Below are 26,240 nucleotides of genomic sequence, written 5' to 3' on the forward strand. Positions count from 1 at the left end.
CATAAACCACACTTAAAAATGAGATTGTTAGCACCAATATGGGTTTTGCCTCAATGCCACTTTTTGGCTTTGTGATCGGGTTGGACAGGACTGGATTGGTTTATGGCATGGCAAAGTCTCCATGACAACACCACTGCCGGCTGATCAAGTTTAGTAGTAAGAAGAGAGATCTGTGTTTTTCTCTGCTGAAAACAATTTCTCAATTTCTGTGATTATTTTTGTAGCTATATATATATATATATATATATATATATATATATATATATATATATATATATATATATATATATATATATATATATATATATATATATATATATATATATGTATATATATATATATATATATATATATATATATAATTTATCTGTAGTGTTTTTGTATGTTTTTATACTGTCAGTATAATGATTTTGAGTTAATTTTGTGTTAACATTCCACAAAACTGAAAATAAAATATTTAAAAAAAAAAAAAATGAAAATGGAGATGATAGTGAACAGGAAGTGAATTCACACTTTGTCAGAGCCCAGAGTTCCCACAATCTGAGAATTCAGTTGAAATATTAAAGTAATGTTCCTCCTCAGACTGACTTTTCTGCTCCAAAAACAAAACATTCCTCATCACCTTGTGTTCCTCCTTCCTTTAACAGGCCCTGAATCTTCTTCACTCTTTGCTCTGTCTCAGATTTGGCCGTGCAACACCTGCTAACATCACAGCTGTGAGCGCAGAGACGCTGAGCTGGATCTTTAATTTGGGAGCTATAAAAGTTTCACTGAAGTTGAAGACGTTTTTCTTCACCTTCATGGTTTCTGCACTGAGTCACCTCTGACTTCAGAGGAGCTGCTGGGCTGTGATTGGAGGAGGGGGGCGTGTTCACTGGAGGAATGCAGTGCTCAGGTGGAGAGAAAGAGAAAGACAGAGAGGGAGACCAAAACACGGACACAACAGCCCGGCACACTCTCAGCGAAGCACGGCTGCCTGCTGGAGCTCCGCCGGCGCCTCTCCACTCGCTCTCCTGACGCACTGCGCGCACACTTGACCTGCTCGGACTGAAGGGAAAGTTCTAAGATCTTTGAGACTTACCTGCTGCTACGGGAGGATAAGATACGTGCGGGACCAGGCACAAGTTAAACACCTGCCTGGAGGCGACAGGAAGACGTCACCTTTACTTGGATTAACCTGCAGTGCCCACGTGAAAGAGTGGAAGTGGAAAACTGAAGGTGCCTCTTTTGTGCGTCAAAAGAGATAAATCTCGTGTGATTTTTCTTGGAAAAGTGAGAAAACCAGCTGTGTTATCTGGAGAGATCGTGTTTTAAATTTTAATTCGTGAAAGAAAAGGAGTTTTAAGGAGAAACGCGCATGTGAGCAGAGGATATGGATGTTGTTTGGGTTGAAACCCGCGAATCGGAGCCTGCAGCTGGGATGCACTGCGCATCTGCGCCGCGACGTTTCTCACCATGATACTGAAACAAACCTGCACCTGACAGCGAATACCTGAAGCCAAGCCCTCAGGATCCTCCCTGTCCTCTCCACTCTCGAGGTAAGGCTTTGAAATGTCAGTGCTGTGGCTGCCTGCAGAGAGGATCCTGCGAAAGCTGGATAAAAGTGATTTATAAGAAGTGTCCAGTCTTGATGGGAGGTGATAAATTCCAGAGGCAGGTTGAAATTTTCTTTTCTTTCTGAGTAGAAACTGTTTGTTCTCTGATTGCTCTTCAGGAGGGGGGAAAACGTGGATGCTTTAAATATTTACCTTGAGTTATTTTTCTTGCAAGGAGCTGCAAAGCCTTGAACATTTTTTGCAGTACAGTGAAGGATGGGAGGTGATAAATTCCAGGGACAGTTGAGTTTTTTTTCCCTCCAGTTTGAAGTTGTTTGTTTTTCACTTCATCACATGAACTGCAGGAAAAAAGTGAGTCTGATTATCCAGGAAGCAGATCCTTATATCCCAATCTGAACCTGGTCAGAGCAGTTTGGGTGCAGCTCATCAAAAGCCCTGACTCAAAGCTCTGGAGATGATCCTGTAGCAGCCTGTGAATGTTTTCTCTGAGGGCAGGAGTCATACCCGGTCTGTAACTTCCTGGCAGCAGGTGAGGTAATCCTCCTAACAGCCATACAGTATCTGTGATATCGCCACTCCTGCTTCTACATTCCTCCCATCCTGCTGCTGCACCACCTTTATCTCCTAAATGTCACCGGCTAAAAATACGCTGCTCATATTTGATCTAATCCCAACTCTGCCACAGAGGGCACAAACACCGGGGGGCTGCAGAGGCTCAGAGTCTCTGCTCCAACTCTGAGCAAAGTTTAGGAGTTCTCCTCTTTATGTCTTCTCTTAAAGCCAAGCAGGAACTCAAACCCTTACAGGTCTTGTGATTTAAAACCATTAAAGTTGACAAATAATACTGATATTTGATTTGGAGTGGGCTTGCTTTAGCTTTGATTACCATCATCAGTTTGCCGTGTGCCGACAGCTGCTGATGTTTATTAACTGCAAGGTTTGTTTACAGCCTCCTGAGGTTGTCTGTTTCGTTCAAGTATTCAGTGATGACACCAGCCCCCCACTGCTGGTTGCAGGAGTTGGTGGTAAGCTGTTGACGGTCTGTTTTTAGTGTCAGCAGGTGGAGTTTCTCTTTTCCTTAGATACGAACAGAAGAGTATTTTGTGACCAAATATTCAGAGGTGTACTGAAATGGAACGGATACTCAGAGATGAGTTGTGACAGCTCCTCCCAGAAGAGATAAAACTGACTATTGAAATTATGAGATGAGAAATGAATATGATACCTTTTGTAAACAGCAGAGGGTGCTGTTTTCCTTTGACTTCTGTTGTTAAAAACCGGAATGTTTTATAACCCAAGTGGCAAAAACATGAAGCCCATGCTAAAGTGCTAAAAACTGCAGTTCTTTGAGTGTCCACTTGAGGCGCAGCACGTGTTCTTTCATAACTTTTTTTTATTTTGGAAGTTGTTGAACTTACAAGTTTTGCCTAGGGGAGTTTGATACCACTTCGTTTCAGACCGATACCAGTATGAGTACTCTCCCTTGAGTACTCACCAATACAATAAGTACTTTTCATTCATGAAGTTTAAGTTATTAGTGACAGATAATTTTAAACAAAGGCAGCACAGTCACTCTTGAGTTCAAAATAAAATGCAAACTAATATCTCTAAGTTTAATTTGAAAATTAAAAAAAATCAACAGAAGTGCATAAAAACCCTAACAACTTACAGAGTTTGAGTTTTTTTTTTTTAAATACAATGAAGTGCGATATAATTCGTTTTTCTTTCAACTCCCTGGTTCATTCATGTTGTCTGAACAGGACTTGATGCAGCACATTTGCTGTGGTGTCAGACCGCTGCAATGTAGCACCAACTACTTGCGAGGAGGATTTGAGTATTGGCTGCTGGTATCAGCCTGATATAGATACCTGGTATTGGTTCTTGCCCATCCCTAGTTTTGCCCATATAAGGTCATGGCTGACCTGACTGACAGACTGTCACCCTGTAGCTCTCTGCAAAGACGCTGAAGTCCTGCCTCTTAACCGCATCCAAACTCAAACAAAGATAGGTTGAACCTAGGGATAGGCATTTCAAGCATAAGCACTGTTCGTAAGCACTGCACCTCATTTTCGTTTATATCCTCCAAGGAGGTCCCACACTTCCCAACCTGGTATTGCTCCTCACTTTATTCTTGTTCGGGCTGTAAAACCTTGAACCTGTAGCCTCCTGGTCTGACTCTGCTCATTATGTCGGTTTGTTGTTGTAGTCAAACTAAACATGATCTGATTTGGACACAGTTTGTTTAACTTTGAAAGTCACTGGGTGTTTTTAGGTGGTTTTCATTGACAACTTCCTGCCTCGCTTGATTTGCTTTTTTGTAAAATTGATGTGTAACAGCTCCGGCATCCGGCAAAAACTGGGACCTGCGCAGACAGGACAAAGCCTTCGTAGCATAAAGTGTCAAAATGTCTTTTTTTTCATAATGACTATTTGAATTTGGAGTGAGTTGGAAAGCCGGGCCAAGGAAAGCATTTATGTCTATGGCATACTGACTTGCTCAGTACAACAAAAACCCACATCATCAAGTTTCGAAGTTAAGTATTGCAAATATACTTTGAAATAATATTTTTTATACAATCTATTGGCAACATACAGGGTAGTAGCTCTCTGGCGTCATCTACCACAGCGGAAGTGCAGAAGTTATATTTTACTTCCAACTCAGCTATAATATGAATTTTTATTTTTACAGAAATATCAATATTAAGAGTTGAAATATCAATACTGTATCGGTATCAAAGTACCACGATATAATGCTGTATCGATATTTTGGTCACACCTTTATTTTGAATATTCAAAAATCATTTCCCATCCCTAGTTGAATTAAACATTTAGAATATGGTATCCTTGTGCAAGTGCTCGCGTTGCAAGCACAGTCTGCACAGGTAAGATCTGCATGAGAGTAAGGGGAGAGACATAACGGACAACATCATGACCGTCTTAAAACTTCTTCTTGAGGTGATAACACATCCAACATCTGCCGGTGTTTGTTTTTCCTTTAGCTGTTTTTGTTCACATAAGTAACCTTAATCCTGCAGAGAAAAAGCTTGTTGGGGTTTTCAAAATAAAAGCACATTTGTTTCAGAAACTGGAATGATGTAACTTTGCTGTAACAAAGTAAAACAGCAAAATAAAATCCTTTTGATATTCAGTTTTTAGAGGTAATCTCTTCTGTAAAGGACTGAAACTTGCTAGGTCACATCCTTAAAGATCTCCTTTAATGTTTTTTTTTTTTTTTTTTTGTACCTTATGAAAAGTACTGTTGTGGGATGTTAACAACCCAACTTCTCAGAGCAAGGGCCATGGTCTTATTGGTTATGTTGCACTACATCCCCACTTTCTCTGATCCAATTTTCTGCACATTTCAGCTGTGAAATGTAACCTTTAAGGCAGACATCGATCAAAATGTGATCTACCACACCCTCACAATCCTAAGTAATGGTCTGAACAGCAAACAGGGCTTTGTTCTCCACCTGGTTTTCTCAATTATGATGATAAATGAGGCTCGAAACTTCAACATAATAAATGCTTTTTCTTTTTTGGTATTTTTTTAGCCGTATCACCCAAGGCACACTAAGATCTCCAAACCCTGCATGTGTCAAAGTGTGAAAACCACTTTTATGATTTGCTGTAATGTGTCAGAAAAATGTGTCTTCTGTCTGTCAGGTGGAGCTGCGTCCAGAAACACAAAGATAAGAAAGAAAAAGAAAGAAGGGGAGCTGGCTCAGGGCACATTTTCTGTCTCTGTGATAACTCTGTGGAGGAATGTTTGTTTGGGAAGGAGCCACCAGCCCCATGAACTGATTTAATCTACTTACCATGGAACACTGAGCATATAGCTTCAAAACGAGGACTCTAATTTGCTGTTACACGCGGTGATGTCACTCTCTCCTGTGGGGAGGAATTTCAATCCTCTTCTTCCCTGTGGATGTGAAGGCTGAACACAACAGAAGGACACCGGGGCAGAAAAAATGACTGCAGAGGAAAACTTTTTTTGTTAGGCTCCTAATACTGGAAATGGAAGCTTAAAGATCTCAGAGAAAGTGTGTGAAAGTGTGTTTTTATGTTTCTACATTGGCTTAATTATTCAACACATAAAGATGACTCTTAGAAAACCCAAAGGTTTCATACCTCATTTTTGATTCTGGTTGAACTCAAACTGAATGAAGGACTAAAGTGCCTGCTGGTACCAGGTTGGATCCAATTTTACATTCAGAACTGCCTTAATCCTTGGTGGCATAGATTCAACAAGGTCCTGGAAGCATTCCTCAGAGAGTTTGCTCCATATTGACATGATAGCATCACACAGCTGTTGCAGATTTGTCGGCTGAACATCCATGATGAGAATCTCCCGTTCCACCACATCCCAAAGGTGCTCTATTGGATTGAGATCTGGGGACTGTGGAGGACATTTGAGTACAGGGAACTCATTGTCATGTTGAAGAAAGCAGTCTGAGATGATTCCAGCTTTATGACATGGAGCGTTATCCTGCTGGAAGTAGCCATCAGAAGATGGGTACACTGTGCTCATAAAGGGATGGACATGGTCAGCAACAATACTCAGGTAGGCTGTGGACTTTAAACCATGCTCAGTTGGTACTAAGGGGCCCAAAGTGAGCCAAGAAAATATCCCCCACACCATTACACCAGCAGCAGCAGCCTGAACCATTGATACAAGGCAGGATGGATCCATGCTTTCATGTTGTTGAGGCCAAATTCTGACCCTACCATCTGAATGTGGAGCAGAAATCCAGACTCATCAGACCAGGCAACGTTTTTCCAATCTTCTATTGTCCAGTTTTGGTGTTACTGTGTGAATTGTAGCCTCAGTTTCCTGTTCTTAGCTGACAGGAGGGTCACCCGGTGTGGTCTTCTGCTGCTGTAGCCCATCTGCCTCAAGGTTGGACGTGTTGTGTGTTCAGAGATGCTCTTCTGCAGACCTCGGTTGTAACCAGTGGTTATTGAGTTACTGTTGCCTTTCAATCAGCTCCAACCAGTCTGTCCATTCTCCTCTGACCTCTGGCATCAACAAGGCATTTTGTCCCACAGAACTGCTGCTCACTGGATATTTTCTCTTTTTGGGACCATTCTCACCAAAAATTCATGAAGTGTTTTCATGTTTTTTGGGAGAATCTGTGGCTCAGTGGTAGAGTTGGTCGTCAGTCTCTCAGTAGGGGGATTCAATCCAAGATCCCAACTTTTGCATTCTGAAGTCCGTTGGCAGGACTTTTTATGCTTCTGGTTTTGTGCCATCAGTGTGTGAATGGGATTATTTAAAAGAGGACTTTGCGTAGCAGCCTCTTGAAATCCAGCAGCAGAAATATCTCAGCTTTCACCCCAACACACAGCCATCACCTGGAGTGTGTACGGTAAGACTTACTGCTCATGCTCCACTTGTTCCTGTTGTCTTGATGAAGTTCCCAGGTTGATTTAAAGCAGACTCTGACTTTAATTTGATTTTGAGCCCTGATACCAGCTGTTTGGCAGTAAATCTGTGTTGTGTACGGAGCCAGGTGAGCTGTTTTCCCTCTCGTCCTCCTGATGGACTTCAGTCAGATAAGAGTTTACTGCTCCGTGTTTCTGTCTCTGCACGAACATGACATGAAGTCTGATTTACTGTTTCAAGCTTTGAAAGCAGGATTAGGGCTGTGGTTACATGCAGTAAGTGTGTTTCTGTGTCTGTCAGCAGGATGTTTTTAAAACCCTCTGAAAGAATTTTCCAAGGAACATGATGGACACGTCGGCTCAGGGCCAAAGAACCACTGATTTGGTTTTGGTGGGGATCCAGATCTGGGATTTCTGACTTTGGACTATTAGAGGTTTTTAGCTGTAATTATGAAACTGAGGGAGGCAGAAACCTGAGAAACTCCCAATCCTGAGGGTAGATACATGGCTTTGAGACAACTATTTCTTATTTTGATTCAGCTTCTGTCGTGTGTTGTGGAGGTAAACACGAGGAGACAGACTTTAGTTTTAGGGTTTTGACCTTATTTCATAACTTTTCTGGATATTATTTCCTTTTTAGAGTAATCACAGGCGTTTGGAGACGTTTCCTCTGACATTAAATGTCCTAACTCGTCTTAATAAGGATAATAAGAGACCTCATTCTCAAATCTCTGGATCCAAAAACTCCCGGTGGTTAGTGTTGACTTACAGCTTCAGCAAATACACAAAATTCTTTTTAATTTATAATCAGTAATTATGATAAAAGTGCATGTGGTCGACTGATGAATGTTGCTCTTTATTCCAGTTTATTATTTACATCATTAAAAAAGCTTGATCCTGATTGGTCGCTGCTGAACAGCGTCTATAACAGAGCATTGCCGTAGATGCAGCTCTGATCACAGACTCAGGAGGATTAACTGCTGTCATGTCAATGATCCTAAAGAATTCTGGGTGATTTAATGTTGGTGATGCGATGGGAAAACCAAGAACAGAGAGGGGAGCAGTGGAGAAAGATCATGAGAGGTTGAGAACATGAAAAAAAGCTACAAAAAGAAGATGGCACATAAAGGACAGATAAACAGGAAAAAGTACTACTTAGACTTTTATTTGTTTATTCATGTTCCTGGGTTATGCCCCACAACCGGGTACAGATTCATGTAAAATCAAAAGGTACCATGATTAGTTGCCTAAATGCATCCTTGTGACTGTGAGGGACTGGAAGAGTAGGCGATTTTCCATGCTGGACATTAACACAGCATTGCAAGGTTATATATTGAAGAATAGATATGTGAAATTGAAAAATATATATATATATATATATATATTTTGTTATTAAACGCATTGATATTTTTCACCACATCAACGCAAAAAAGTACTGGAAATTAGTACTGTTGAATACCCATACCAATTACCAGGTACAGTGCATCAGCACCGAATCGTACCAAATGTGAAAGGTACCCATCCCTACTGCTGCTGTGATGTTTTGAGTCCAGGACAGGTCCTCAGGAACTTGAAGACAGGGACTCTTTCCACCCAGACTCTGCTGATGTGCATTGGTGTGTGTTCAGGGCAAGATTGAATAGAATGTCAACTCTTATGGTGTGAGTTTAATCACAACACCTGGCAACCTGGCAATCCGTATCAGTAACAAGTATCAATTTGTTTGATTCTAAAATCTCAAAGTTTCTTGAATTATCATACTTATCACTCAAAATATAAACTTGCAATGCTGTGTACATGTCCAGTATGGAAAATCATCAACTCTTCTACTCACCCACTGACACAAGGATGTGTCTGGGTACCTAAACATGGTACAGTTTGATTTTTTGTGAATCGGTGGTTGGTAATACAGATGGAATTCAGTTGGTACCTATTAAAGTGCATAATTCAGTACCCATCCCTGATCTTACCTCATTCTAAGGCCATGTCCACACGTAGGTAGCCTGGTATCTGGGAAACCGCATATATTTTTAGGGATGCATGATATATTGGTATCAATATCTGTAATGGCATCAGAGCATCTTAAATAATCTTTCAACACCCAAATAATCTTGTTTTCTCTGACTAGGTAAACACCATAACTTCCTAAGAGGAGTAGACTGTCTTATTTTAATGTCTCTCTTCCTGGTTTTAATCCAAAAAACAGCGAAACATACTTTCTTTTGATCGAGTTCATCTCAGGCGATCCATCCTTTGGTCCTCTCCATGATCTCTGTCGTCTTTTCTCATGATCGCACCGCTCTTTCTCTCTGAACTACTGAGACACATCCTCAGTGTTGTGATTGTGTTTTTTTTTTTTTTAACCAATATTGATATCAATTAATACCGGTTATCTGCCATAACAGCAATATTAATACCGGATATTGGTATCGGCCAAAATTTCCACAGAGTTGCATCCCTATATATTTTTTATATGGTTGTACCTGTTGGCTGCAGTTTACCATCACTAAAAACAGTGTTTTCTGAAAACTCTGGCCAAAGTGAAGATTTTGGAAAACTCTGGTTGCATGGTTTTGTGTAGACACTAGCAAACAGAGTTTTTGGTTCTCAAACATCACAGCTTATTGACAGAGGTTCATTCTGATTGGGTGGCACAGGTTTTTCTGAAAAACACTGACACGTATAGGTTTGGCATGCTTTAAGCTGCACTTATCGTCAGGTTTTACTGGTCCGTGTGGATGAAAGTGTTTTAAAAAAGAATGAGGGGGAGATGTTTTTTTGGAAAATGCACAGCCACATGTGTACAAGGCCTTAATCTGCTAAAAGTTGCTTCACAACAACCACCAGCATGTGCAACCATTAATGACAAAATTAGCTAAGCTTACAGGCACATTGCTTCCTTTTTGATTGCCCAAAGTTGCTAAAAGTTGCACAGTCCATGGCAACATGATGCTTTGTGTTAACGTAGAAAAGTTCAGACAAGAAGTTGAACGTGTGTTCCCTTATTGTTTCATTTTAAAAATATTAAAGTGAAAACTGTTGCTGGGAAAAGATGTCCAAAGCTTTGGGAGTGTCCACTAAGAAACTATTGATGTTTTGAAGCACATTAGCTTTGGTGTATTGATAATATTTGTGCTGCACCTTCTGTTTATTAAAAGCAAACATGGAAGTTGAGAAGTCCCCTTGGCCCTGCTGGTCTCAGCATTAGGATAATATTTTAAGTGATATTTTACATGGTGTAAATTTTACATCCTGTTGTCCTCCAGGATGTGTTCATGCTTCTGAAAGATTCACAGCTTTGCAGCTTTCCTTTATTTCATGCGTTCATCACTTGTGTTTTTCTCCTCCCGCTATCTCCTGCTTGTTTCCCATGTTGCGAGACGAGGACTGTAGATGACCTGAGAGGCTCTGCTTCAGTCAGAGTGGCTGTGAAAAGATAATCTCATAATCCCTGAGGTATGACAGTGTTCTCAGTTTGTTCTCCCTGTCGTGGAAGAAGGGAGAGAAGGGCAGCCATGCGCAGTGGAGAGAAGGGACCGGAGTTGAGCAAGAAGCTGAGTCTAGACATTTTGGCAGCAACAAAACCAACAACAGGATACCAACGCCTGTCTTTGATTGAGTCATCTCCCACAATCCCCTCAGGGTGGTTTGTGAGGAAGAATAATAGTAATTCATTTCTCTTTCCAAAGTGTTTTATTATGTCTTCAAGTGGAGCAGCTGCTGGAGCACAAAGACCCTCCGCTTGTCTTCAAAGAGGCTGCGTTTTGTCCCTGCGTGGCGACCGAGGCCACCGAGCGTTCAATTGTTGTTTCCTCATTCATAGTCAGCACGGACTCAGAGGTCAGAGCTGGACCACAGAGCCTTCACACCACACATCTGTTCAGGGTTGAGTCAATTCATTCAGCAGCAGGCTCTATATAACCCTCAGACCCTCCACAGGCCTCGCCCAAACTCTGGGTGGGTCACTGCTAAATCTCAGCCAGGGTCAGAGGTCAAGACCGGCCCCTGGTTGGAAGACGTATTGCTTTTCCAAACTTGGTGGGTGAGCAGACAGTTGTTAGGAAAACGACGCCTGCAGGTCACCATGCAGAAGCACTCAGAGTGAGATCACACACACTTACACACACACACACACAAAGAGAGCGTCTCAGTCAGGTGTCTGCGTTGATGATTCGACTCAACCCTTCCTGAGGTCAAAGAACACATTCTCACCTGCAGCACTCTCCAATCAGAGCTTAATTACTGCTCCACTTTAACCGAATGATTCAATGATGGCAGCGTGGAGGTGTTGTTTATTTGTGCAGGGTGGAAACCTGAGAGCTACCTGTCCATCAAGGTGTGTTCAAGCAAAGTTCAGACACGGTGGAAAGGGTGGGGAGGGAGCAGCGTCTTTAACCTTTGATGGAGGTTATGTTGTTTCTCTGTCTGTGAGTCTTTGATGGATTACATCAACCTCATCTTGGACTTCCATCATGAGAGAGTTTCAGCAGCTCTGTTTGAAGCAGAAACTTCAATTTCTTATTTACATTAGCATCAAGCTAATGCTATTTTTTATATTGTTTTTAGCAAATAAGGAGATGTATACCATTTTGAATGTACTGAAAATGAATCTCCTGTGAGAGAGTGATGTTTATTTCTTTTTGAGTTCAGTTCTTCAGTAAAACTTCTTCAGTTTTCTTGGGAAACATTATCTAGCTGCTAAGCTAAGATAGCTGCGACAGACTAATCCATGTAAGGTCCTTCTGCTCTGGCACAGTGTAAAGAATTGATAAGGGTATTTTAATGCAATAAAAGCTAACAATATAAATGGATTGAATTAGGGATGGACCGTTTATCGGCCAGGACGATTATTGTGGCCGATATTTGGCATTTTGAGACATATCAGCATCAGCCTTTTTTTTATAATCTGAAGGCCGCTAACAAACAAAAAACTGGGTTGTTGCAGCTCTGATGCAGCTGCTCCGCTGTCTGGAGTCACTACCATAGACTGTATATAGAGTGGACAGCGTGGCTCCACCATTTATCATTCTAGGGTTTTGAAGCCAAAATATTGCCGTCTCAGGCGCCACCATTGTAGCAGTTTGGAGCCTGAGTCTACCCAGTAGAGACGATGAGGGATTCTGGGAGAATCTGAGTGGAGCTGGGTGACAAAATAATAATAATTTTTTTTTCTTTCGAGAGTCTAATCACTTCTTGACTCTACCTCCCGACATATTTTACGAAAAAAATACACGAGAACGGCAGCTGTCAATCATCGTTAAACGTTACGTAAAGCCTCATTTTTAACATCGTATAACTAATGACAACGAAACAATTTAGAAAAAAGAGGACTTGGATGCAAGACAGCCAAATGATATTTAAATCACCACAACAATCGGACGTGAGAAACATTTCTACGGGGTGTAATAATTTTTTAGAGTTTGACCACAGCCCATCTGGAATGGCTGGAAAGCCAGATTTTTAAACCTATACTGCAGCCAGTCACCAGGGGGAGCAGTTTTTGTGGAGACCTCACTTAGAGCCGAGCAAGCGGACTTCCATTTTTTTACAGTCTATGGTCACTACTCGGTCCCCAACCACAGTACAGTCTGATTGGTTACAAGCAGAGCCATGGCTTGGGAAACAGCCAATCAGCAGTGCTTTTAAGTTTTCATTCAACTTTATAAAACAAGCTGCTAAGCCTTGGAGCTGTTTGATAAACTTATGCTTAAAGATATTTATATGAAGTTAAGTGTTGGAGTTTGTATTGTTCAAAATTTTGACACCAGTATTTGCAATTTGACTGCTTTGAATATCAGTTATCAGTCTCCTTGACTACAAATTATCGGTATCGGCTCTGAAAAATCCAAATCGGCTCTAGATTGATTCATTTCTTATCAGTTCTCAACAGGAACTAGTTTTCGATTCCCATCCCTACCTATACGAAAGTGAATCTCACTTACCAACAGAGTGCGAGCCTAAAGCACAGAAATAAATTTTCTGTCTCTGTGAAGCACCATCAACTGTGAAAAGCTTATTAACTTGTCTCAGTCACAATGTTTTTTGATTAAGGCAAAATTACATCATAAGTCACTCTTAATAAAGGCTGTGGTACCACAGGGTTAGAAGAATTTCGTGATTTGTTTAACTAAGGATGAAGGTGATTTTACTGGTTGGTTGATTTTTGTGAAGGAAAAAAAAAAGACGGGTTATTATTTTAGGAAGGTGATGATGCCAGATTTCCTTCAGAGTAACTTGTGAAAACATCCATCCACATGGACAGACACAGACTAAAGCCGACTGATGCGTTCATCTCTCTTCTGGAACTTATTGGGACCATTAAAGCAGTTTGGTGTTGTTTGTGTCGGGCGGGGCCTCTGTTTTTCTTCTCAGTCAGTCAGGAGTGAGACTAATGTCAGTCAAAATAAACAACGAGTCTCGTATTGATTAAAGCCGTTTCCCTCCCTGCCCCGGAGCTATGCACTAATGTGCTGCTATAGGCTTAATGAGAGCAGGAGGAGGCGGCCTGACCCCTGCTCACCTCTGGAAGGGCCCCTGCAGGGAGGGGGCCAATCAGTCAGTGACCGGAGCTGCTGTCTTTTCATGTGCAAGAAGTGAAGCCAAAGATCAAGTGAAACTGAGAGAAACGACTTCATCCTTGTGAGAGACTCAGCACATTTCATACGGATCAGTGTGCCTGAGTGAAGTGTAAATCCTGCCCGGTAACAACGGCCTGAAACGCACAGGAAGGGGTGGGGCAGATTTTAAGGGTGAATCTGTTTAAAGACCATCTGTAGGATTCACTTATTTACCCTCACAAAACAGCATCAACATGGGTCTGTCTACAGCTACGTTTCCCACCGAACTTACTTATACTTTAAGTCTGTCGATAAAGATGGACGACATATCCCTCCTCCTGTTGAAGTAAAGTGAAGCCAAAAAAACCATCTCCTTTTTGTTGGTGGAATCATTTTAAAGCCAGAGTCTGGAAAGTTGAGGTCAGCTGGTGAAGACTACAATCTGTTTCGTCACCTTTTGCTGAGGTTCAAAAGTAACACTCCTGTCCTGGTGTGTGTTTTGCTTTTGTGGATCAAAAAGAGGCATTAGAATGAGTTTCAGGCTGTTTCACAAGGAGTTAAAATGCCCACAGGAGAGCTGTGAAGATTATCTGTGTGGCGTTGATCACAGTGACACCTTTGGCTGGAACTGGTAGTGTTTTTTTGGGGGGATAAAGACTTTATTGCCCATGAGCAATGTCATGCACTGTGGTAAACCATGACTCCCACCAAGGCACGTGTTTGTTCAGAGAGCAGATCTTCTTTTAAACTCTATTTTTCTTGGTTTAAGACAACTTCTCCCAGGATGCAAAGCGGCAAGGTTTAAATGTAGTTAAGTAGTGCTATCATTTGAAAGGTGACAACAGTCAAGCTTTGTAAACTCAGTTTGTGTTTTGGTGCTCATCTACCAACTCCAACCTCACCAAGTAGAGCTAACTTAACATCACTCTTCATTTTACTGATAGACTTAAGTTTGAACAGACCACTGCAGAATAACTGCTGCAAGTGGGTTGGAATGAACATTAGCACAAACAGATTAGCTCATTTTTTTAACCTTAAGCTCGTGCTTTATCATTGTCCTGTTCAGCTTTCTACTTCTCTTCTTTTTTCCTTTTTCCAGTGTCCAACACTACTACAAAATAAATCCCAAAAATCTTTTTCAGCAGAGAAAAAACAGATCTTGCTTTTCACTGCTAAACTTTGCCAGTCAGCAATGATCAGTGTCATTAAAGGGACTTCTGGTGTGTTAGTACCATAAATGGATTTGTGTTCTTCTCAACTCCAGATGCTTTAAAGCAACGAGCAATTTTGTTGCCGTTAATCTCATTTTGAGTCCTGGATTTTGAACAATTGGAATAAAAAGAAAATCCATGTATCAGGGTTTTTTGTTTGACAATACCAAAGTCAGGATTCTTTGTTGTTTTTTTTTTTTTTTTTTTCAAATTCATACTCTTCATTTCAGTCTTCATTTATAAACTCGACTGGAAAAAAGTTACTACTTTTACCCAGCTTTTCTCCCTGACTCACATAATGTGTGTTTTATAGGAAAGTATAGCTCCTGATATAGTCTGTAGACATTATCACCATCATTTCGCTTTTTCACATGCTCTGGTGTTAAAAAAGCAAAGACAAATTGCAGAAATTGTAAATATTGAAGAATCCCAATTTGAATTGAATCTGCACCCCAAAAATCGTAACAGAATCGAATCAAAAGAAAAGCACATTTTCCCAGCCCTATTATTTATAAGTTATAAATAAGGTTTAGTACAGCCTAAACAAAGTGCTGTACATGAGTTGATAAAACAACACAGACATAAATAAATGTATAAATAAACAAACAAATAAAAAAATGATGTGAGCCCTAAAAATAATTATTTTATTGTTCTTCAGATATAAAATGATTACTAAAAACTTTTACCAGTCTAAAGCTGGGTTAAAAGCCAAGGAATAAAACTTATGAAGTCCTTTCAGACTTTTAAAATCGATGGCATGACTGTCTGGATGTGTGGTGCTCTGGAGTGAAACAGCCTGGTAGTTTAAAGGCAGATAGTGCTCAGGTTGCTGTATCATCTGCTGGAGGAGTCTGTTGTTGAAGCCGCTCCTCAGCCACTCCTCCTTATTGCTTTCTTTTCTTTCTTTTTCTCATTTATGGAGGATTCCCTGCAGATTTAGGAGGGCTGTTTTGATGATTCACTAAATGTGTAACCTCCCTCCATGGTGCAGCTGTTTAAGTTTGTCAAGCGGCATGACAGTTGGTGGTAAAGTTTTATTTTACAAGTCAATGCTGTCCAGATAGCAGGTCTGCATTTTACTTTGGGATGGGAGTTTGGGATAGAGTTTTTTCTAATGCAGTCAGATAAACGCAGCAAGTGATGATATATAGATAATTGTTCATTGCTACTTTTGTTCACATCCTGCAGACTGACTTAGAGCTCCCTCTGCTTGATGGGGGGTAAGTCAGTTTGGTCGATGGTTGCAGGAAAAAAATGTAAAGCAGTGCAGCCTTTGGTAAGGTCATTTATTTGGAAGTGTTTGATTTACAGAGAAAGATGGAGTTATCAGCTAACCTTGAGTTTTCCCCCTGACATGTCAGACGTGAATTAGAGTCTGTGAGAAAATGAGAAGCCCTCTTCCTCAATCTCGATTTAAGGGCCTGATGTCTGTGCCGGTCAGACTGACCTTCCCTGTTCCGCTGATATGAATTCCCCCATGTAAGGCCGGGACGGGAGCTGAGGTCGCGGAAGGGAAGGGCTGCTCAGCCAAGTGTGAGGCAGAGATATGTATCGTCTAATTGGACAGGGCAACTACTGACCTGGGACGCAGCCAAAAACCAACTCCAAAAAGCATCAGAGCAGCTCGGTGTTTACGACTGCAGGATAGATAAAAGAGACCGAGCAGACAGAGAGAGATAAATGATCCCCGCGCTGAAGTGAGACGTGGGAGAGAAGGTCAGGGGAACATGAAATAGAGAAGATTAAGTTGCCGTTCCTCTCCAAAGAGAACACGTCGATGTATTTCCTCAACGAGAGCGACACGTCCCATCACGAACAGACTCTTAAAGCCATGACACAGCGCTGCTGTCTGCAGAGAGGTGCCAGGAAGCATCAAAGAGAGGGGCTTTCCAGGAATCACAGGCACTTCTCAGAAGAAGCACTTGAGCTTTGATGAATCAGAGTTAGAGACGTTGAATTTATGTTGAACGGTTTCCCTCGCCTCCAGGTAAAGAAGGAGATGAGGAAGCTTGTAAAGCAAACATAAGCTGGAAACACCTCAGAGAGCCCGACTGAGTGGGTACATCTGCTGTTTGATGGTTTTCACCAACTTTCATCATAAGTTTAATGAGTTTTATTTGTAATCCCTACGTTAATCAATTTATTCATGAATCTGAACATCAAATTTCTCAGTAGATCATGTCAGATGGAGACATTGAATATTAACTTGCAAATGAGAAATGTCCATACCAGGATCTGTTGGCCTCTGCAGGTTCCTGGTTCAAATCCCCAAGTTTGCATGTTTTCCCTGAGCATGCATGGGTTCTCCTTCCTCCCGGAGTCTAAAAACACGAGTGTGTGCATGAATGGTTGTCTCTCTTTAAGTGTGAGCCCTATGATAGGCTGGCGACCAATCCAGGGCGCCATGAACCCAATGTCTGCTGGAAAAGGCTCCAGCCCCCATTGACCATGAAAGGAAAAAGTAGTAAAAATTAAAGATGAAATATTGAACAAATCTGCAGCACTGGAGCAGAAAAATAGAGACAAATCTGTTTTATATTTACTGCTGAAAGCTTCCTGATATTGTCCAGGTGGGTTGCAAGTGTGAATGCTAAAGGTTAATTCTTTATCACATGGACTTTTGCTTGCTAGCTTGGTTATTAAGAGGCAAAGCGTGTGCAGATACGAGCCAAGCAAGTAAAAGTCTGACACCCTCAGTGTGAGCAAGTGGTGATGACTAAAGATGCACTGATCTGGGTGAACTTGCATTCTTAATATTTTCTGAACTGCTGAGTTAGATGAAATATTAACAATTCAGACGGGAGACATTTTTTTGTACCAGACTGTAAATATTTTGATTTCTACTTTGCAAACAGCTTTTTCTTGGTTTGATGTATATGTAATTTCCTGTACTTCCAGAGCCAGCCTCAAGCGGACACATTGTCTTATATTTTTAGACTACAAGTTGCTGCTTGTCTGGTCCTGGTATTGGGTCCAATACAAACTCAGAAAAGCCCCATTTCCACCAAGTAGTTCTGTTGGGTTCATCTCAATACATCACATATTTTGTGGCATTTCCTTTGACTAAAACAGGGATAGGTTCCCAAGTTACCGACCTGTACCGTTCCACTTTTTGGTGCCCTCCTGACATACCGATGAGACGCCAGAAGGTGGAACCAGAAACACTGCAGTCCGTACACTGTGTCGTGCTATCCTTTGTACATGTCCTTTCGGACATGTACAAAGGATAAGGCTTTATTGATCTGATGTGAGCCGTACCAAGCTGTACTGATCCATACCAGACCGCTTGGTGGAAATGGGACTGAAGTAAGATCCGGTATTGCAGTTTCAGCTGATCCATCGTATTGGTTGTGGAAAGTTGGTTTATTAAGTTAGAGAAGATTGAAGTTGCCAAAATGAGACTCACAGTCTCATCCACATATTAAGGAATAGAGAATATAGGTATCAGGACTTAAAAAGATTATTGCATCCTGCCTCATCTGACTTTGACACCCCCTGATGTTTGATGCTGAGACATCACCACAGAAACCAACAGTCTCACCAAATCAAACACTGTATTTCATTCAGCCAGAGTACTGCGTTTTTCTTCACGATAACTCACAGTTATTTTCATAGTTTGGCTGGTCCTGTGACCTACTGTCAAAGAAATGAGCTGCTGTGTTATTGGATACTTTTATGGAAAAAGATCAGTAAATTTATACATTAAGGATATTGATGAAGAAATATCCCCACAGCCCCAACAACAACACTGCAAAAAGCTGAAATCTTATCGAGTGCTTTTGTCTTTTTTTAAGTAAAAATTGTCTTATTATACTTGATATGAGCCACTTTCAACTTATCAATCCAGAAAAATTTCTTGTTTCAAGTTATCAGAGTACAAAAATGATGTTTGAATCGCTTGTAACCAGTAAAAAAATCTGCCAATGGAACAAGAAAAAATTGCTTGAAAATTTCCTTGAGACTAGAACAATGTCTTAATACAAGTAACTTTTCTCTTGTTCCATTGGCAGATTTTTTTAATGGTTACGAGTAATTTAGACCTCATTTTTTGTCCTGATAACTTTAAACAAGACATTTTTCTGGATTGGTCATGTGAATTTGGCTCATATTGAGTCTAAGAAGGAATTTTCTACAGAAAATAAGACAAAAACACTTGATAAGATTTCAGTTTTTGCAGTGAATGCCTGCCAACAGAGGCTCTGCATCTCCGGCTTGGACAACCAGACATCTTCTGGTGTTTAGCGCCTGATGACGTGATTTAGAGAAAAAAAAAGTTCACTCTTGTCTTTTTTGCTCTTGGTCGTAGACAGTTTCTCAGGAATTGGTTCAAAACTGCTGTAACTGTTTAAAAAGTGAGGACAGTTAATTGAAATTAGCTCACACTGCTTTTGACTAAAGGGGAGGAGTGACATGAGCAAAGTGAGTGAGAGGAGCACAGAGAAGAGAAACCGAAACTTAACTGTGGTCACAGATTTGAAGAGCTGAATGAAAATATCTAACCTCCTAATATACAAACAGTTATCTATTAAAGTTAAATATAAATAGTTCCCTCTGGAAATGTAACGCACCAAATCATTCCAAACAAATGTGACTCTTAGAAGCAATTTATAGTCCAGAAAATTCAGTATACCTGACGCTGAAAGTGTCTGCCTTTTTGGTGACTGAGTTTAAAGTATATTCTGGAAATGATCGGGGCCTACTTTTCTGAAAAATGATCCAGAAATTACACAGATTTAATGCGAGAGAAGCTCTTGAGTGAAACGAGAGATCTGGTGTAAGCACAGCAGGTGATTCTGCTTTTCCTGCTTCCTTTTATGTAACAGAGGTCGAAGGTCAGGCCGGGGTAAGTGACGGAGAGTTGGGGCTCAGTTCGCCCTTTCTGGCTGTGTGAGAGTTAATAAGACACCGTTAGGTCGAGCGCTGGGAGGGAATTAATGATACTCACTGGATGGGGGGGCATTCCTGACCTTGTCTCCTCACCACGGGGGTTCACAGCAGCCCGGCAGCTTATTTGTGGATATTATTAAGGACCTAAAGACCTCTGCTGTTTCCTCTCTTGTCTTGTCTTCCTCGTCTCCGACACCTCGGCTGTGGACTTAAATCCTCTGTCACATGATTCTGTCTGAGTGGATCGTGTAAAACAACACACTGACTGTTTGTTTCTGTGTGTTTCTGTGTGTGTGTCTGCAGGAAGATGAGTCTCTGCCCGGCCCTGACCTTTGTCCTGCTGCTGGTCGCTCCTGTCTGCCTGTCGTCCCCTCAGAGTGTAAGTCCAGGACCCTGGTAGACCCTGTTCTGTGTCAGCGCTGCTTTTTATAATGACGATGATGGATTGATTGTCAAACACAGCTCCTTCAAATGACGTCAGGAAAAATCCTTTACTGCTGCTGAAAGGGATGCTAATGCTAATGTGTTTTCAGATTCAGCTCTAACCTTTGATTCATCGTGCAGCCCTGATGTCAAGTCCTGCTCTGTGTTGTTCAAATATACAGAGATAATAGATGGATGTCAGAGTTTTACTGAGTGCACCCTGCTGAATTCACACACAGGAGCCTTTCAGGGCCCAAGGCCATTTCCCACAGCTCCCCACTTCCCTCTGCCTTTGAGTCTTATTTCTCTTTCGTTTGACAGCGTTGAACGCTGTGATTAGGCTAATTGGTTCAGAGAAAAAGCTCTGCACAGAGAGGAAAATCCAGCTCATTTAGTAGAAGGAAACAAATAAAGCAATCCCAGCTCTTTGACCAGGAGCAGGTCTGCAGATCTCAGAGGTCTGATTGGATTTTGCACCACCTCTTCTCCTGCGGCGGCAGCGTCCATCTTTCATCACAGTTTGTCTCGTTGTCAGGCAGACGTCCCTCGCGGTGCCCCTCGAGGCGCGGCTGGATCAGCAGACACAGACAGAGATAGGCCAACCCTTCACATCAAACACAGGAATGTAGCCGAGGGTCAACGCTCTCAGATCAGTTTTCCATTGTCTGATAGACAGAAGAGCAGCGGGTCAGGCGTTTAGACAGAGGACATGTCACTGATCACAAGCTGTTTGAGAGATTTCCTGCTCTGAGTCATCGACACAGCTGCACTGACAGAATCTGACGTCCACATCTGGTCAACAACAATAAAAACAAGACAAATGATCTAATTGGATCAATGAAATACAAGACAGAGTGCTGGTTGTTTAAAGAAACTTTCACATGTTTTGCAGTGTTAAAAAAGTCAACGAATCCTCTGGCTACCTTGTGGGGTGACTATCAACTTTTCTAAGTTTCTACTTTAGCCATAACTTTATTTTCTCTGTGCTTACATGTTCAAAATTATGTGTATGTATACATTTTTTATGAAGTGCTCAAACGAAACCAAAGTATATCTAGTAACCTCACACAAAAACACATCTGGACCATGCACAGGCTGCTTGTCTTAAGCTAAAGCTCTGAACATTCTGCAGAAACTCAACAACTCTTACAGCTGACATCTTTAAATGACTGGATTTATCAGGATGTGAAAATGTGACGGTTCAAAAAACACATCAGAGGACAAAAGACCAGATTAAAGTTATAAAATGGCAAAATAGAGTATGAAACAGTTCAGAAGATAAGATAAGGCAAGATAAGATTTATTTGGGTCCATACTGTTATTTGCAGGTCAAAATAGTCTGAATATGAAAACCAACCCTGATTAGGGATGGGTACCTTTCACAATTGAAACCCTATGCTACCATTGCGTGGTACCTGGCAATCGGTATTGCCATCGGCAGTCGGTACTCGACGGTACCAGTTTGGTATTTTTGTGTGTTTATGTGGTAAAAAAGTATCCATTTTTTTTAATAATAAAATCTTAAAGTTTTTCAATTCAACATATTTATTTTTCAATAGATAAACTTGTAATGCTGTGTTCATGTCTAGTATGGAAAATTGCCTACTCTGCCACTGCCTCACAGTCACAAGGATGCGTTTAGATTCCTAAACATGGCACAGTTTGATTTTACGTGAATCAGTACTGAAAACAGAATTTGGTCAGTACCCATAAAACTACCGAATCAGTGCTAGGGACGTTGGATACAAACCTGACATGCCAGACGGACAGTTTAAAATATCTGTCACGGAAATATTTCACTAGTCCATCTGGGTAGCAGCTCTTTGGATTTGTTTTCAAAGGCGGGACCTTCAAAAAAATCAGCAGCTGGTGATTGGACGGCCGTTCTGATTAACACACTCACCACAGACCAATCCACATCAAGCCACAGTATAACGTAGCTTATGTGCGCCCCTTCTGAGAAACAATAGACGAACAACTACAGGAACACAAGAAACAGCTGTGATAACGGCGTTAGACGACTGCTGCCATTTTTGTAAAGTTAACTTAACGAAAGTCTCCTGACATCACGTCTGCTCGTCACTTCCCACCTCTCTTCCCTGATTGGGTCATTAAGAATTTAGCCGAGTAAATTTGTTGATCAATGGAGCCTGGCAAGATGGATCTGCAGGATTTTAGAAACTGAATCAGGCAGGTCCATCTGCTCTGCAAGGTTAGTTGGATATCACCTTTTTACAGACTGATATCAGTATGAGTACTTCCTCCCAAGTACTCACTGATACAAAGTACAGATACCATTAGTACTTTTGATTCATAAAATTTAAATTCACAGTGACAGATCATTTTGATAAAAGACAACACAGTCACTCTGACATCAAGTCCAAAATAAAACACAAACAACTCTCTCTGAGTTTTGATTTGTTTTTAATGAATTAACAAAAGTGTAAAATGAAACTGAAAACTGTCAGAGTTTGAGTTTTGGGTTGACCTGACCCATATTTGCCGTGGTGTTAAACCGCAGCAGCTACTGGCGAGGAGGACTTCCTCAACGTAAGATTATTTTGCCTTGAGTATCGGCTGCTGGTATCGAGTACTGATACCTTAAATAAAGGCTGGTATCGGCCCGATACTGATACTGGTACTACTCGCCTATCCCTCTTGGGTACCCATCCCTAATCCTGATAAAATCCCAATCATGATCCTGCCATTAAAAAACCCTGTCTTATTTTGCTCATATCGCCCCCTAATGGAGAACATGTTCCTTGGTCAGGAGCAGAGTTTGCTGATGTATACGCAGCATGTGACACTGCAGAAAGCTGACCAGTGATCATCTTGGATCGAGAGACACCTGAGAGACAGGTGAGCTTTGATTCATCAGTCTGTGATGAAGGAACAAGGATGTTTGAGCACACTCAGTGACTGATTTTTTCTGGCCCCACAACTTTTCTTAGTTACATTCTGTAGACATGTTTACAGGTCATCATATGGTGTGGGGACTGTCTGACTCTGTGTGCACTTCACCTCTGAACATTTGTCTTGTAATGACATGAGATGATAACACGCTTCAGGAATGTGTTAAACACAGTGTTGGACAATAGCTGCCATTCCTCCCCGTCACCTTTTGTGTCAGACTAGAGTTTTAGAGACTTTTTTTCAGGTGGGGGGAGGAGGGTGCGCGGTAGAGGTCAGAAGTCACTTTCATTAATCTAGATTGTCGGCCCACCACATCTCCAACTGTTATCAACGCTAATTTGGAGCAGCGGTAACACTAATGAGGGCAACCTCAGGTGACCCCGCCAGGAAAAATGATGGAGAGTCAAAACACGGTCGCTCTCAGCTGAGTGAGTGTGTGCATGTGTGTGTTTCTGCGTTTGTGTGTGTTGCTGACCAGTCCTGCTCAATGAGTCATAAAACTTCAGTCAAAGAAAGGCTGAAATCTGCTTGATGTAGCTGCAGGAAGACGACCAGAATGTCAGGACTCATTCACGCTTAGAAGACTTGTGACCGCCTGAAAACGATCAATGATTTAGATTTTTACATTTGGATGACAGTTATATTTTCAAAAAAAGGAAATCGAACAGTATTTTACAGTACAAGACTGATGAGGGTTTTCCTTTTTTTCAAACATTTTACCATAATTTCCACTTTTTTGATTCTTGTTTAGAATAGAATAGAATAGAATAGAATAGAATAGAATAGAATAGAATAGAATAGAACTTTATTGTCATTGTAACAAGTACAACAAAATTGAAGTCACAGCAGCAATCAAATACCAAAAGTAAGAAAGTGTATAGAAAGTGTAAAAAGGTCCATAAGAAAATAGATGCTGACAGCTTGTCCATCATTGTCCAGTTCAGCCAGCCTCCACCTCCACAGGGTCCAGGACTGAGCTTCTTCAGCAGTCTGTTCAGTCTCTGTCTCCTGGATCCTGTCTGCTCACAGCAGGTGAAGCTCCTCCGATGCGGCGTTAGTGTCTGGTGTTAGCTCTGTTAGCCATGTCTGCGAATAGCATGATGCTACTCTGCTTTCTGGTTTTCCCTGTGTTGCTGGGTTAGCACGGCTAGCTCGTCCATATTATTGGAGATAGATCTTACGTACCCAATAACGATGGATGGAAGGACAGGTTGTCACTTCTTAGCTCACACCTGAGAACCAGCACGTCGTCCTCACCTCCTTCTCCCCACCTTGTGGGAAGACATCAGGCCTTACACCAGTTAGCATTGACATGCTACAGGCTGCTAACAGCTGAGTTCACATTTAATACCACATTTAATACCAAAACTTTGAATTCTTGGATTTCCCATGTAAGTTGGGGTCACCTTTTCCATTCTAAAATTCATAAATGGAGTGACTGAAAATTAAATATTGGTTTGTTTTGTAGTTTTTTCCTGTACCTGCAAACATTACAACAACAAAACACTGCTCTCCCAGCTAAGAGCCGTGTGACAGGAAAGACGGAGATTGTTATATCAATATCAAAACTTCTGTAAAAAAACGACTTTATTCGAATGAAACTTTGTTTTGATTAAACAATTCTCATTAAGTTTTCTGTAAAATACACATTTCTGTGACATAACATTCAAAGATTGTAGATCAGTGGTTTAGAAGATATTAGGATCATTTGATTGTCCAAGATGCAGCCCAGCTCATGTGACTGACAGGCGTCCTGTAGCTGTTAGAAAGTAAGCTCAAAGCCAACTTTATATCAAATGTGGCCATGCCCGGATTGGCTTCATTTCATGGTATCAGGAACAGACGAGTGACTTTATGGAGATTACGGCCATGTTTTATTGTATCCCTTCTGGACCATGAACGCCTCAAGATTCTGCAGGAGGAGCCAGAAAGCATTGCTTGGGATGCTGGGGTAAAGGATGTCTTGCTTAACTTGCTTGGGACTGCTGCCCTAGAGACCAGATCGACAGAAAAAGAGGGACGGACAGATGGATTTCTGATCCCACTGGCTTGAAAAACAACAAAAACATCAAACTGGAAAATCTGTTTGAGCCGTTTGATCTCTCACTTAAATCAAACTCAAAACATGACATGAAGCATCCAGCTAACAGCCTACTCTCCTATTTTACAGTGTGTCTAAGCTACAGATAAATCAGAAGTTGCATTAATTTACATCTAATGAGACAAGGTTAAAGCTTTTTTAACATGTGTGTAAAGAGTTAAAAGTGTGTAAGCCAGCTGCTGTGTGAGAAACCGTTTGGGAACGCTGCCAGTTTCAGTCCCCTCCAAGGGAAAAAAGAAAAAAACCTGAGGAATGTGTTTGAGGAGCACATCGAGATTTCTCTAATCACTTTTATTGTCTGTCTCTGATGATCCTGATCCAGCAGGCTCACAGGGTTTTTTTTTAAACCTCCACCCCGGACGGATTCACCCGCCTGTTGCGTTCCCGGCTATAAATAATGTGTGTGTTGTTAGGCGTCACAGTGAACTCCTCCTCAACACACTTTTTTTTCCTTTCACAAATGATATCCCGTCATTCTGCCAACACTGCACACACACACAGGTTTGCACACACACACGCATGCATGCAGGGGTTGTGAGCTGCTGACAGTTACCAGTTGCTACCTGACAGCTTTGAACACGCAGGCCGGCTCTGCAGAGTGATGCAGAGCAGAGAGCTGATCTGAGTGTTTGATGTCAGGATGGAAATTAAAACGAGAAAGAAGTTTTACAGCTTCGCAGGACAGAATCGAAAATAAATTACTTTGGTCTCCTGACAGAATAATGATGAAAACACTCAGAAGAAGTGTTAAGATTTATACATTTTTTTGGTGGTAAAAGTTTGTTTCCTTGTTGTAATTTTTCCTCTTTTTCCTTTTCATGTTATAGTCCTGGATTTCAGCGTGGGGATCCTCTTCTGAGTCCTCATCAGGTCGCTCGGCTCGAGCCCGACGGCAGCTTCACTTCAGGAACGAGTGGGCCTCATGGAGCGGCTGGTCTGTGTGCTCACGTAGCTGTGGGGGCGGAGCCTCTGTGAGGACACGCACCTGCATCACCAGGTAGATATACGCAACCATGTCTGCAGATAATCCTAAGACTGATAAATGCACTAAATGACAGGGTTCAAAAGTAAAAACAGCATCGCAAGTGTATCAGAACTGTTTCCAACAAATTTCTACTGGTTGTTTTGTAGTAAATGAAAAGTGAGGCTCAGGTTTGATGTTTTTTTCCCCTGAAGTAGTTCTTCTCCCACTGAGTTTATGGTATCAATC

General features: G+C 41.4%; 1 protein-coding gene across 1 annotated transcript in view; it reads left to right on the forward strand.

Annotated features, from left to right (window-relative positions):
• The first annotated feature begins 915 nt into the window (after positions 1-915).
• The window catches only part of adamtsl5 (ADAMTS like 5), a 63,241-nt gene continuing 37,916 nt past the window's right edge, over positions 916-26,240 (forward strand). The window contains exons 1-3 of the mRNA XM_074665618.1: positions 916-1,538; positions 19,897-19,972; positions 25,858-26,027. Coding sequence (XP_074521719.1) covers positions 19,901-19,972; positions 25,858-26,027 — 242 coding nt within the window. The 5' untranslated portion in view covers positions 916-1,538; positions 19,897-19,900. The remainder of the gene's footprint in view (positions 1,539-19,896; positions 19,973-25,857; positions 26,028-26,240) is intronic.

The sequence above is a fragment of the Halichoeres trimaculatus genome, unplaced genomic scaffold (genome assembly GCF_033239565.1).
Source record: "Halichoeres trimaculatus isolate MK-OKI-2021-1 unplaced genomic scaffold, fHalTri1.1 fHalTri1_scaffold_3, whole genome shotgun sequence".
Lineage (NCBI taxonomy): Eukaryota > Metazoa > Chordata > Actinopteri > Labriformes > Labridae > Halichoeres > Halichoeres trimaculatus.